At 40.6% G+C, this 15,159-nt stretch overlaps 2 protein-coding genes across 3 annotated transcripts in view; both read right to left on the bottom strand.

Moving 5' to 3' along the window:
* MPHOSPH8 (M-phase phosphoprotein 8) overlaps window positions 1-7,822 on the bottom strand; it is a 49,394-nt gene extending 41,572 nt beyond the window's left edge. The window contains exon 1 of one of the 2 annotated variants that reach the window (XM_055426426.2): window positions 7,456-7,822. In XM_055426426.2, the coding sequence (XP_055282401.2) occupies window positions 7,456-7,680 (225 nt within the window). In that variant the 5' untranslated portion in view covers window positions 7,681-7,822. The remainder of the gene's footprint in view (window positions 1-7,455) is intronic. The other variant, XM_055426425.2, reaches the window with a different exon arrangement.
* A 2,557-nt stretch (window positions 7,823-10,379) lies between these two features.
* PARP4 (poly(ADP-ribose) polymerase family member 4) overlaps window positions 10,380-15,159 on the bottom strand; it is a 77,581-nt gene continuing 72,801 nt past the window's right edge. The window contains exon 34 of the mRNA XM_055426431.2: window positions 10,380-11,555. Coding sequence (XP_055282406.2) covers window positions 11,360-11,555 — 196 coding nt within the window. The 3' untranslated portion in view covers window positions 10,380-11,359. The remainder of the gene's footprint in view (window positions 11,556-15,159) is intronic.

Below are 15,159 nucleotides of genomic sequence, written 5' to 3'. Positions count from 1 at the left end.
CCAATCCTTCCCAGCATCAGTCTTTTCCAGTGAGTCAACTCGTCGCATGAGGTGGCCAAAGTATTGCAGTTTCAGCTTTAGCATCAGTCCTTCCAATGAACACCCATGATTGATCTCCTTTAGAATGGACTGGTTAGATCTCTTTGCAGTCCAAGGGACTCTCAAGAGTCTTCTCCAGCACCACAGTTCAAAAGCATCAATTCTTTGGCGCTCAGCTTTCTTCACAGTCCAACTCTCACATCCATACATGACCACTGGAAAAACCATAGCCTTGACTAGACGGACCTTGGTTGGCAAAGTAATGTCTCTGCTTTTTAATATACTATCTAGGTTGGTCATAACTTTCACTGTTTCCACTGTTACCCCATCTATTTTCCATGAAGTGATGGTACCAGATGCCATTATCTTTGTTTTCTGAATGTTGAGCTTCAAGCCAACTTTTTCACTCTCCTCTTTCACGTTCATCAAGAGGCTTTTGAGTTCCTCTTCCCTTTCTGCCATAAGGGTGGTGTCATCTGCATATCTGAGGTTATTGATATTTCTCCCAGCAATCTTGATTCCAGCTGGTGCTTCTTCCAGCCCAGCGTTCCTCATGATGTACTCTGCATAGAAGTTAAATAAGCAGGGTGACAATATACAGTCTTGACGTACTCCTTTTCCTATTTGGAACCAGTCTGTTGTTCTATGTACAGTTCTGACTGTTGCTTCCTGACCTCCATACAGGTTTCTCAAGAGGCAGGCCAGGTGGTCTGGTATTCCCATTTCTTTCAGAATTTTCCACAGTTTACAACTGTAATTAGACACTTTAATAGACTTCAAGTATATTAATAATAAAAGCAGGAACTTCCCTGGAGGCTGAATGGTTAAGACTGCACTTCTCACGTGTGGTGAGGGGGATCAATCCCTGGTCAGGATGCCTTGTTTCAAGGCAATAAATAAATAAAAGAAGTAAAAATAGCTAATATATTAAAAAATGGCGAGGCAAAAAATGAGTAATAAGAAAGTAAAAATACCTGGTATTTTTTAGTACTGCTTTAAACACATCACAAAAAATGACAGTTATACTAATCAATAATATCAGGAATATGAAGTATGAACTGACTCATTTGAAAAAACCCTGATGCTAGGAAAGACTGAAGGCGGGAGGAGAAAGGGATCACAGAGGATGAGATGGTTAGATGGCATCACCAACTCAATGGACAAGAGTTCGAATAGACTCGGGGAGCTGGTAATGGACAGGGTAGCCTGGTGTGCTGCAGTCCATGGGGTTGCAAAGGGTCAGACACGACTGAGCTGCTGACCTGAAACTGAATGAAACAGAGAATAGCCTCTTGCATTCAAATTATTCTCAAATTACTTCCCCATTCTCCCACAGTTTCAAGTTCTTAACTAATGGTTGATTTGCTTGCTGGCAGATGTATTATAGGTTTCAAGTAACCCAACTGTGCCCTGGTGGCTCAAATGATAAAGAATTAGCCTGCAATTCAGGAGACCTGGGTTCAATCCCTGGGTAGGGAAGATCACCTGGAGAAGGGAATGGCGACCCACTCCAGCATTTTTGCCTGGAGAATCCCATGGAAGAGGAGTCTGGTGGGCTGCAGTCCATGGGGTCACAGAGTTGGATACCACTGAGTGACTGAGTTGAACACTTTCAACACAATTAATTAGGCAAATATTCAATGTAAAACAACATAAGAACTTACATCAGTGAAAGTAAAGTATTCCTTTAAAGCACATGAAACATTTACTAATAAATGTTTTGAAATTAAGCAATGTATTTATACACAATTTATGGAAATTGGAAAATAATGTTATCTGAATGAAAACAAACATAATTTATGAACTGCAACTAAAGTGAGAACATAATTTAACATGACATAAAAGCATGTTGTTTGAAAAAAGAAAGGCTAAAAATAGTGAGCTATGCAAAGGAAACTATAAATAAGGTGAAAAGACAACCCTCAGAATGGGAGAAAATAATAGCAAATGCAACAACTGACAGAGTTAATTTCCAAAATATACAGGCAGCTCATACAACTCAATACCAGAAAAACAAACAATCCAACCAAAAAGCACAAAAGACCTAAACAGACATTTCTCCAAAGACATACAGATGGCTAGTAAACACAAGAAGAGATGCTCCAAATCGCTCATTATTAGAGAAATGCAAAGCAAAACTACAGTGAAATATCACCTCATGCCAGACAGAATGGCCATATTACAAAAATCCACAAATAACAAGTGCTGGAGAGGGTATGGAGAAAAGGGAACCACTACACTGCTAGTGGGAACATAAACTGATACAGCCACTGTGGAAGACAGTATGGAAATTCCTTTAAAAACTAGGAATAAAACTACCATACAATCCAACAGTCCTGCTACTGGGCATATACCCTGAAGAAACCAAAACTGAAAAAGACACATGCACCCCAATGTTCACCACAGCACTATTTACAATAGCCAAGACATGGAAGCAACCTAGATGTCCATCAACAGATGAACTGATAAAGAAGCTGTGGTACGTATATACAATCACATCAGCCATGAAAAGGAACTCTTTTGAGTCAGTTCTAATGAGGTGGATGAACCTAGAGCCTAATATACAGAGTGAAGTCAGAAAGAGAAAAACAAGTATCTTATATTAATGCATATATATGGAATCTAGAAGGAAGACACTGACAAATCTCTCTGCAGAACAGCAGTGTAGACACAGACAGAGAACAGACTGACGGACAAGGGTGGGTGACATGAATGGAGAAGGGTGGGTGACATGAATGGAGAGAGCAGCATGAATGCATATGAACCAACATATGTAAATAGACAGCCAATGGGAGTTTGCTATATGACTCAGGGAACTCACACTGGGGCTTGTAATAACCTAGACAGGTGGAATGGGAGGGAAGTGGGAGGGAGATTCAAGAGGGAGGAGACATACGTACACCTATGGTTAATTTATGTTGATGTATGACAAATCAAACCAATACTGTAAAGAAATCATCAACCAGTTAAAAATAAATATTAAAAAAAAATCTGTGCATCCATCTCAAGATGTTAAGAAAAAGACCAAGAAATAAGGAAAGAAAATCATAAAGAAAAAGCAGAAATAAATGAAATAACTAAGAACTATATAATATTAAAAAGGATAATATCACAGCCAACTTCGGTTTATTCTATGAACATGAAGTTGTAATCAATGCAATTCATCACATTAGTGGTATAAAGGAGATAAATTATGTACTCATCTTAACAGACACAGCAAAAAAGATTTAATAAAATTCAACATCCATTTACAATAAAAGTATTTAGCAACCAGAAATAAAGGGAATCTCTCAAATGGTAAATATACAAAAATTAATTGCATAAGCAACAAACAGTAATACAAGGAAACTTTTCAAAAAATCATTTACCACTGCACTGAAAAATCAGTAACACCTAAAAATCAACTTACTAAAACTTCAACACAAAAAGTTACAAAACAAGATTTATCTGGTGGTCCAGTGGCTAAGACTCCTTGTTCCCAATGCAGGGGGCCTGGGTTCCATCTCTGGTCAGATAATAATTTGCATGCTGCAACTAAAGAGATCACACTTGCAGAAACTAACAACAATAAAAAACATCCCACACATCACAACTAAGACCAGGTGCAGCCAGATAAGTATTTTTAAAAAAGAGAAAGTATTATTGAAAAAATTAATCCTAAATTTATCCACAAACTCAATGCAAATCTCAATAAAAACTCAAAGTTCATACATGTGCAAGGAAACTGACAATTGATTCTAAAATTTACAACGTATTGTTAAAGAATAAAAAGAAAGATTTGCTCAATGAAACCTGACTTCTACATTACACTATACACAAAATCAATTACAAGTGAAGTGCAAACTTAAGTCAGAAAGACAAAACAATACAGCTTTCAAGAAAAAAAAAAAAGAATATTTAGAGTAAGGAAAGATTTCTCAAACCAGACATTAAAAGCACTCAACATCAAAACAAAGATTAACTTTTCCTACATGAATCATATTCTATTTACCAAAAAGGCATAGCAGGAAAAGAGATTTACAGGACACCACTCACAAAGGGTTTGAATCCAGAATATAAGAAATCAATAAAGACAACTCAATAGAGAGAGAGCTGAAAGGGCAGTTCATAAAAGATAACCAAATGACGAATAAATATATGAAAAGACGCTCAATGATTTCAACGCTGATTTCTAACGTAAAATCCAGAAAAATATAAATTACAAGTAGGAAATACCAACAAAAAATACACCACCACTACTGGCTGAAAATATAGACTGATGATATCAAGTGTTGACAGGATGCGAAACAAAAGGAATTCTCATAAGCCAGCAGTAGTAGTGTAAATTGGTACAACCACTTTTGAAAACAGTTTCTTAAAGCTGAAGACATATGCATCTTGTCCTCCTAGGTGTATACCTCCCACTCCTAGGTATATAGCAACACGACCAAGAGAAACATTTGGGCACAATACACCAGGAGACATGTTCAGTAAAGTTTCTGGCCTGTTAGTCACTCAATTGTGTCTGCCTCTTTGTGACCCTATGGACTGTAGGCCGCCAAGCTCCTTTGTCCATGTAATTATCCAGGCAAGAATACTGGAGTGGGCTGCCATTTCCTTCTCCATCAGTAAAGTTCACAGAAGCATTATTCACAGTAGACCAAAACTGGAAACAACCCAGGTGCCCATCAACAGAAGTAGAAAAGATAAAACTGTAATATATTCATACAACTGAATACAGTTGACCCTTTAACATGGGTTTGAACTGTGGGGTCCACTTATATGCAGATTTTTTTCAATAAATATATTGGAAAAATGTTTAGAGATTTTCAACAATTTGAAAAAAGTTACAGATGAACCATATAGTCTAGAAATATTGAAATAATAAAAAAGTATGCAAAGAATGCATGAAGAATATGCAGATGTTGGTCTATTACTACAAAGGTGTAAGATGAGTGACAGTTAATGGAAAATTAATGTGCTAAGCTTTCTTAATATGTTATAACTTTGCTTTCAAAGAATTATATTATCATTCTTTTCTAATTGGAGAAACTGAATATGAGCCAATTAATTATTCAAGGTAAATGATATCTTTAAAAGTGTAACAATGTTTCTGATACTGTATTATAAATATGACTGTAATACTACATGCCATAAAAATTTTCTAATGATTTGTTCTTTAGTGTCTAGGTTAGATTGCTGTGCTGTGCTAAGTCGCTTCAGTCGTGTGTAACTCTTTATGACCCCATGGATTGTCCATGGAATTCTCCAGGCAAGAATACTGGAAGGGTTGCCATGCCTTCTGCCAGTGGATCTTCCCAACCCAAGAATCTAACCTGCAGCTCCTGCGCCTCCTGCACTGCAGGCAGATTCATTATCACTAAGCCACCAGGGAAGCCCAAACTAGGCTGCTGCTAAGTCGCTTCAGTCGTGGCCGACTCTGTGCGACCCCACAGACGGCAGCCCACCAGGCTCCCCCGTCTCTCGATTCTCCAGGCAAGAACACTGGAGTGGGTTGCCATTTCCTTCTCCGATGCACGAAAGTGAAAAGTTAAAGTGAAGTTGGTCAGTCATGTCCAACTCTTAGCGACCCCATGGACTGCAGCCCACCAGGCTCCTCCGTCCATGGGATTCTCCAGGCAAGAGTAGTGGAGTGGGGTGCCATCGCCTTCTCCGATCGATCACACTAGGCTACCATAAAACACTGCATCAGTCAACTTTTTCACATTATCTTTCCATCGTTGATGTCAGTGTTAGTAATACATATAACATCTACAATGCTTTATTTAAGACAATATTGATGCAGGCTCGACAGGTAATTCATCTTGTAAACGATGTAAATTGTGTAGGCAATACCGTTAATATATTTTCTCTTCCTTACGATTTTCTTAATACTTTTTTTTCTTTAGTTTACTTTTTTATTAAGAATCTTCCCAACCCAGGGATTGAACCCAGGTCTCCCACATTGCAGGCAGATTCTTTACCAGCTGAGCCACCAAGGAAGCCCTTTGTTAAGAACACAGTATATAATATGCATAACATACAAAATATTTGTTAACTGTTTACACTATGGTAAGGCTTCCTTTTCTAGTAAAAAAGTCTTCAGTAGTTAGGTTTTGAGGGAGTCAAAAGTTATACTGGTTTTTCAACTGTGCGGGGCCAAGCACCCCTAGGGCCCAAGTTGTTTGAGGTCAACTTGCAACCAAAAAAAAAAACAAACAACCAAACTATAGCTCCAACAGCAGGGATTAAAACTCACAAAGATGTTACTAAGCAAAAAAAGCAGATGCACACCAAACAAATACAGTGAGATTCCACTTAAATAAAGGAAAAAAGACTTTAAAGATGGGGCTTTAGGTGCAGTTCCTACAATCCTTCGAAGCTGACAAAATAAAATATTGTATTAAGAAGGGAATCATCTTAATTGAGAAGACATTACCGTCTTAACTATTTTCTGAATATCTTCCACCAGCCTGGCACTATGTTAAACGCAGGTGATACACCTCTCACCTCAGGGTACTTAAAACGTAATTGGGAAAATTAAGTACATAAAAATTTCCTTAACTTCACTTCAACTAACAATAATACTGTCGATATTCGATTTCTCTGGACAAGAGAAACTTTTATGTAAGCAACTGTGTATGCTACAATTCACCTCTATATCCTCAGGACCGAACACGGCACATACCAGGCAGTAACTGAAAACAAAACTCTACTGAACGAATGCGCAAAAAAAAAAAAAGGTAGCACAGGACAAATGTGAAATGAGAGACAATTAAAATAACACAGGGAATAAAAAGGACAGGGAAGACTGGAGTGCTGCAGTCCATGGGGTTGCAAAGTCGGATACGACTGAGAAACTGAACTGAAAACACAACACACAGAGGACCATCGTGTGGGGCCTTTCGTCACCCTACACCTATTTACTAAAATATATTATCGTCCCATTGCCCATCCTTCGACCCACTCACCTTCCCCCGGCCCACAAGTGATTCACTCACTTAACAACCTGATACACATTAAGCAATTACTGCATGCTAGGCACCGGATTCAAGCGTCAGGGTTAACGAGTTAATATAGAACAGTTTCTGTACTAAGGGAGTTCACAGCAGGAGACCAACATATAAAGAACGAAGTCTTGAAATGTAAAACAGAGGTCTATACAAAGTCTCGTAAGGGCACAAACGGAGGAAGCACCTCACTCTGGGGGGACCAGGGTCAAACAAGACACTGAGCAGGGTTCCCCACGAGGGACGGGGAAGTGCGGGGCAGAGCGCGGCGAGGACACTCGGTTCTTGGAGCCGAGACACCGCCCTCGCGCCGAGGATGGCGGCCTAGGAGGGAGCCCCGGTCTCAGCGCCCCCGCGGCATGGACCTCCCCATACCGCCTCCGGAGCCCCCTCTGCGCGGGCAGCATCATCCTGGGCCTGCACCTACCCCTTCAGTCTTCATGTCCAGGATCTTCTCCACCTCGAACACATTCTCGCCGTCCTCCTCGCTGTCCCCGCCGGCCTCCTTTCCTTTGGCGATCGCGTCCTTCTCTTTGCCCCCCGCCCCAACTCCCTCTCCTTCGACTGCAGGCGACTGACCACTGCCGTCGGCACCCGAACCAGGAATTGGAGCCACGCTCGCTCCCTCCGCCTCCGCTTTCGCCTCCGCCATAACGGAGCTCTCCAAGCTGCCAGGAGAGGGGCCGCTACCCGCGCCCCGCTCTCGTCCCCGAGCCCCGGCCAGTCGGACGCGATTGACTGCAAAGCTCCAATGGCGGGCTCGGGACCGAGGTGCGACGCACGCGCACAACAAACACGTCAACGCAGGCGCGCTTCAGCCCCGCACCGCCCACAGGAAGCGGGTGGGCGGGCCGAGGGGGGAGGTGCCTTGGGCGGAAGGAAGAACCGTGACGTAAGGCCGCAGCGAGAGTCTCGGGGCAGCGCCGGGGGCCGGGGCTGAGGGGCATGGGCGGGGCAGGGAGCGCGGTGGGCGGGGAGCGGGAGGGCGGGGCTTGCGGGAAGCAGGCGGGGAGTGGAGCGGCCGGGCCAGAAAGATACCCGGCGAAACCTCTCCCCCGGCCGAATGCTCTCCAGATACCGGGATTCTTATCTGGGTGATGTAGCTAGGATAAACGCCTAGGATCCAATCAAACGCAACTCATAGTGCTGTAACGGTTTAGGGGAGTGCTGTTTAAAGATGAGGAAAACGTTTATTTTCCAAGTTCTAGTTGGGATTCTCCGCCCCCCCCCCAGTAAAATCAGAGAACGTGATAAAAAGTAATTTGCCAAGGTTATAAGTGATTGACAAAAAGTGCGCCCCCCCCCAAAAAAAAATGAATTCTCGCCCACAGTTCAGTTCAGTCACTCAATCGTGTCCGACTCTGCGACCCCATGGACTGCAGCACACCAGGCCTCCCTGTCCATCACCAACTCCGGGAGCTTAATCAAACTCATGTCCATCAGAGTCGGTGATGCCATCCTACCATCTCATCCTCTGTCGTCCCCTTCTCCTGCCTTCAATCTTTCCCAGCATAAGGGTCTTTTCCAATGAGTCAGTTCTTCACATCAGGTGGCCAAAATATTGGAGTTTCAGCTTCAGCATCAGTCCTTCCAATGAATTTTCAGGACTCATTTCCCTTTAGGATTGACTGGTTGGATCTCCTTGCAGTCCAAGGGACTCTCAAGAGTCTTCTCCAACACCATAGTTCAAAAGCATCAGTTCTTTGGTGCTCAGCTTTCTTCACAGTCCAACTCTCAAGACTACCGGAAAAACCATAGCCTTGACTAGACGGACTTTTGTTGGCAAAGTAATATCTCTGCTTTTGAATATGCTATCTAGGTTGGTCATAACTTTTCTTCCAAGGAGTAAGCATCTTTTTATTTCATGGCTGTAGTCACCCTCTGCAGTGATTTTGGAGCCCAAAAGAATAGTCTGTCACTGTTTCCCCATCTATTTGCCATGAAGTGATGGGACTGGGTGCCATGATCTTAGTTTTCTGAATGTTGAGTTTTAAGCCAACTTTTTCACTGTCCTCTTTCACTTTCATTAAGAGGCTCTTTAGTTCTTCTTTGCTCCCACAGTAGTTAGGTGAAATATTTTTCTCTTTGAATTGCAAATAAGCAAACAGAGACTTTGTGGCAGCGGAGCTTTTTATTTAACCTTGAATTTTGTTGATTGATATAAATGCACAAGGTGAAAATTGTGAGCGAAGTCTTATTTGGGGTAAAATGAGAACTCTATGCAGGAAACAGGCTCTCCCCAGCACTGGAGGAGAGCTCCAAAGACGGGGCTCAGCCCAGGTGTGACTTCAGTGAAGGGGGTACTCACACTCAAGTACCTGCTTTGGCAGAGGGCCACTGCTAGTCACTAGGAGCAGGTGTCCTTGTTAATGACTTTAGGGCTTTTCTAGGTATTAGGAGGTGTGAGAATTGGACTCATAAAATCTCCAGAAAATATCTGTCTGAAAGCTAGTCCTGCCAGTGTTTCCCAGAGCACAGAGCCTCATTCCTGATCCTGGCCCCAAGTGCCTTTCAGGGAGTGTTGTAGGTCAGAGACTGCAGTGGTTAATGACCTCATCCTTGTAGAGGCAGATGGCAAGTGACAGTTTTTAGTTGACAACTTAATTTACAAAATTAACGCTTTTAAATTAACAGGTTATGACTCTGATGCAGCAGATCTTTGTGCTGGCTCGCTAAGAGCATCCTAGGCGTTAGGAACATAAAGATAAATACATCACAGCCTGCCCTCCAGGGACTCTCAGTCTCTAAAGAAGGACAGCAATTCTAATAATTTGAGATATTTATAATATTAAAAATATTTTAAATAAAATATTTAAATTATAATTAAAAATATTATAAAGCAACATTAGTTGATGGGGGACAGCTTATTATTTCAGAATTCTAGCTAATAAGAAGGAAATAAAATAGAGAATCACAGTATTTCTTAAAATGATTCAGACAACAGCATCATTAGCTGAAAGACTGATAAGGAACTGGATGTCGAAGTATCTCTCCACAGATAAATGCTGGTTGTAGGGAAACAACTTCATATTGGAAACCTGCTAATCAATGTTAACATTATTAAAGCAGATCAACCAGATTTCATGGTTCAGGTTGACAAAAACGTTGATCCTTAATCTCCTCGGGACTACAGAATTAATTCCCAGTTTACAGGGAAAGAGAAATGGACACAGTCAGACATATCCAGAATGTGGGACATTCGGTAAGACAGCAAGAGGGGAGAGAAGACTGTTCTACATGTAAAAAAATTGACAAAATACTTTAAGTCTTGATGGAGTCATAAGTCTTAATAGTCATTACACTATTTACTCTGCTTTTATGTATTTTTGAAATAAAAACTAAGTACATATGTTCCTTGTAAAAATTTTTATTTTTTTCAATTTCAAAATTCAAAATGTATAAGAGAAATAAAATTTCTATTCCTCAAAGGTAACTAGTTTGGAATATGACATCATAGATTTCTATCTCATAAACACCTATTTATATAACTTTAAAAATGAGCTCTATTGCATATGCTGGGTAATGGCACTATGTATATATGCACATATGATACCTGCATGTGTCAATGTGTCCATGTTTCTGTAAGATGAATTTCTAGAAGTACAATTCCTACCAGTGGAGTTTACAGGTCAAAGAGGGTAGTGATTTAATTTTTTTCCCCAGTTTTATTGAGATATAATTGACATATAGTACAGTATAAGATTAAGATGGCAGAACCATGATCTGACTCTCAAACACCGTGAAATGATGATCACAGTAAGTTTAGTGAATATCCACCACCTCAAACAGATACAGAGTAAAAGAAGAAGAAAATCATTTTTTTCTTGTGATGAGAACTCAGGATTTAGTCTCTCAACAACTTTCATATGTACTATATAGCAGTGTTAATTGTATTTTCATGCTGCATATTACATCCTAGTACTTATTTATCGTGTAACTGGAAGTTTGTACCTTCTGATCACCTTCATCCAATCTCCACCCTCCCCCCAACCTCTGGTTAAAAAAAAAGTCTGTAATATTAGAATTTTTATCTAAAAAAGTTTTTTTTGGTTGTACTGCTTGGCTTGTGGGATCTTTGTTCCCTGACCAGGGATCAAACCCAGAATCACAGCATTAAAAGCTTGGAGTCCTAACCACTGGACCACCAGGGAATTCCTTGAAATTTTTATTGTATAGTTGCTTGCTAGTTCACTGAAACAATAGGCTTTTTTCATTTAAAGTGATTGCTATACTGAGTAAAATCATAATTAGATTTCATTATAGGCATCTATTATATCTGATTATCATATACATGAGGCATGAATGCATGTTAAAAGACAAGTGCATGTGCGTCAGCCTTGGCTGTGCTTAAGGAGCCTGTGAGGAAGGTAGGCGGTGTCTCTGGGCAGGATCCCCAGCAGCTGCTTGGTGGCGGAGTCCCAGTCTTTACCCAGCTCCAGCCGCTGGCAGATGGATGGGTACTGCCCTTCAGTTCTTCTGAGCCACTCACTGGCTTTCTTTATTTTCTCACAATCCCAGGGAATATTCCTAGATTAAACACATCTTTCCATCAATTTCAGAATATAATTACATATGAAATGTCATGTGGTAACAAATCTAGCACATTATATCAGACAAAATCTGTCAAAAATTAAGATACTTAATAAATGAGAGTCCCTTGAACTGCAAGGAGATCCAACTGGTCCATTCTAAAGGAGATCAATCCTGGGTGTTCATTGGAAGGACTGATGCTAAAGCTGAAACTCCAATACTTTGACCACCTCATGCGATGAGCTCACTCACTGGAAAAGAGTCTGATGCTGGGAAGGATTGGGGGCAGGAGGAGACGGGGACGACAGAGAATGAGATGGCTGGATGGCATCACCGACTTGATGGACATGAGTTTGAGTGAACTCCGGGATCTGGTGATGGACAGGGAGGTCTGGCGTGCTGTGATTCATGGGGTCACAAAGAGTCGGGCACGACTGAGCGACTGAACTGAACTGAACTGAATAAAAGCAGTTCTTTTTTTTCCTCTGACATTTTGTGAAAGTTCTTTCATCTGTCTGACATGGTGCTTTAACTTATTCAACTACTTGGAAACAGAGTAGCCCCCTCACTGCCCAGCTTGCCCACGTGTGACACACGTTCTTTTCACTCCAGGACAACTCTGGCTTCTCCGGCCCTTTCTATGTTTGCTTGTTGTCATCCCCTTTCTATCCTTCAAGGACAGGCTTGATGCTATTTTACAAAGGCTTTCATTTCTCTCTTCTTTTTATTGTCCCAGGAATTCTCAACTCTATTATTTACTTGTAAAGTATCTGAGAGTCACCCAAGATACTGGTATATATTTAATTTTAGCACACACATGAGGAACAGCTTACTTGTAAAATGTGTGTAACATAAAAACTTCAAGTTTGTGTCCAGAAAATGGTGTCAATTATTCAAACTAAAGACTCAGAAAAACTGTGGGATCGCTCATTAGTATTAGTTAGCTACTTCCTCATTGTTTTGTTGTCTGCTAGAACTTGCTAGCAAACAAGTGGTGATATATACTAAAGAATATGGGGGAAACTGAAAACCTGGAGAATTTTCTCCATCTTTCTTTTTTTCCCCCCCATGAACTGGGAAAAGGCCATCATCAGAGTAGTGTGGTGAAGAGCTGGGTTCAAATCCTGCCTCTGTGATCACACAGCACTGGTTGTGATATTGGTTTTTTGTTGCTGTTGGCCACCTGTCTTGTGGGATTTTAGTTCCCTGACTAGGGATTGAACCCTGGCCCTGAGTGGTGAACCTGCAGAGTCCTAACTACTGGACCACCAGGGAATTTCCTAGTTGTGTGATACTATTACAGCTTTCATTTATCACTGGAAGTCTGTTTCTTCAGTTATGACAGTGATACAAGATCCTATGGGTTTGCTGTGGGGATTAACAAAAAGCATGAATTTAAAATTTAACGGTCTCTGGCAGAAAGTTGGCAATCAATAAATGTTAGTTGAATATGACGACATGAACATACTAAATAGCTGGCATACCCAACATGGTTAAAAAGACCCAATAATTATTAGTCTACTGACAGTTACTAACTACTGAAAGCAGCAAGATGATTTTAAATATTCTCACGAATCCAGATGGCCTCTAAACTTTGATGGTTCTACTAACATGAAAATTTTGTTCATATACCTCCAAGCAAAGTGCTACTGCATTAATGTTATGTACATCATGAAGCCAAAAATATATAAAAGCTTTAAATATGCATAAACAGGAAACAAAAATTACTTAAAATATTTTTATAAAGTGCCAACAAATCATTTTGCCCACACAATAACAGTGATAGGGTAACGGCATGGGTGTTATGATGTGTGATGGAATATACTTCACTGTTTTTCAAAATCTTGACTTAATAGTTTGTGCCACTACAATTCAAAAGGAGACTCAAAGTTATTAATACTTATTCCAGTGGCATTCATAGTTGGAAAAGACTTAAAAAGAGGAGGTGGCTCACTGATTGTGCCTGTAAATCAAACAGTCCCTTCCACTAGTTCTTCAAGGTATTTTTCCAGATATTCTTTTAAAACATGTTGCTTTTTAAAATGAAGTTATATATTACATATAGTAAAAAGCTCAGTTAATTATTTTCTGAGTACCTCTTTTGTGTTTGATGCTGTTGGGAGTAGAGAATTTATTTATTTATGGCTGAGCTGCATGGCTTGTGGGATCTTAGTTCTAAGAACAGGGATTGAACCTGGGTTGTTGGCAGTGATAGCGTGGAGTCCTAGCCACTGGACCAGCAGGGAATTCCCCAGAAGTGGAGAATTTAATCAGTCCTTGTGAGAGGGTACAAATAGATTTACTCATTTATTTTAATTTCGTCTATATTATCTCTAAGAGATGAGAACTTTTTCTTAAATGTGAAACTTAAAAATAGTTATAATATTCTTTAATATCACAAAATATTCAGGTAATGTTTAAATTTCCCTGTCTTTTTTTAAAATAAAAAAGTACAATGGGTCTCATTCAAATCAGGATCCAAATAAGGGCTACGTTTGCCTCCTTTCAAACATCCTTCTGTTTTTTTTTTAAATGTCCTTTAATTTATAGGTTTCACCTCTCCTCTCTTTTTCCTCTTGCCATTTATTTCCTCATATTCCAGACACTGCTGACTACATTCCCATGGAATAATTTAACATGCTCAACCTCTGTTCTCTGATACCTGATCTTTATTAGGTAAAAGATTTACACAGTTTCAAAATCAAAATCATAAAGTACACTAGAAACTTAACTTCTATCCTGTCTCCTCCTTCTCCCCCAAAGAAAATACTTTATTAGTTTTGTTAGTTTTCCCCTTATCTTGCCTTTTGAAAAAAGTGTGTGTGTGTGTGTGTGTTTGTGCATGTGTGTATACTCACAACACTGTACCATATGCATGGGTACAGAGGCAGCTTTGATGAGCGAGCAGGGTGTTCATACCTGCCCCCAAGGCCTCCGTGGTACGACATATCAGCCAAGGGCTGGGGCCCTGGAACTTGTCACATGCTTGTCACACACTGCCACATTTGAGCATAAAACTTAGGGAGGGCCCAGAATTCTAAATCTGAACCTGGTCTTCTAGGTAGTTACAAAGTTTTATTTGTTGGCGTAGAGCTTTAAATGTATTTAACTGTAAGTTTAATCTGTAATTTTTAAATACTTAAGACATATAGCATGTGAGTCTCTATTTGTATTCTTGTCCCAGGCCCAGGAAATGTTCAGTTCAGTTCAGTTGCTCAGTTGTGTCCGACTCTTTGCGACCCCATGAATCATAGCACGCCAGGCCTCCCTGTCCATCACCAACTCCCGGAGTTCACTCAAACTCATGTCCATCAAGTCGGTGATGCCATCCAGCCATCTCATTCTCTGTCATCCCCTTCTCCTCCTACCCCCAATCCCTCCCAGCATCAGAGTCTTTTCCAGTGAGTCAACTCGTCGCATGAGGTGGCCAAAGTATTGACGTTTTAGCTTCAACATCAGTCCTTCCAATGAACACCCAGAACTGATCTCCTTTAGAATGGACTGGTTGGATCTCCTTGCAGTCCAAGGGACTCTCAAGAGTCTTCTCCAACACCACAGTTCAAAAGCATCAATTCTTCAGCTATCAGCTTTCTTCACAGTC

This window comes from Moschus berezovskii, chromosome 13 (genome assembly GCF_049115385.1).
Source record: "Moschus berezovskii isolate FMDL1 chromosome 13, NW_MosBer_1.0, whole genome shotgun sequence".
NCBI classification, from domain to species: domain Eukaryota; kingdom Metazoa; phylum Chordata; class Mammalia; order Artiodactyla; family Moschidae; genus Moschus; species Moschus berezovskii.
The sequence above is the reverse complement of the archived record's forward strand: the minus strand, read 5'-3'. Positions and strand labels throughout refer to the sequence as shown.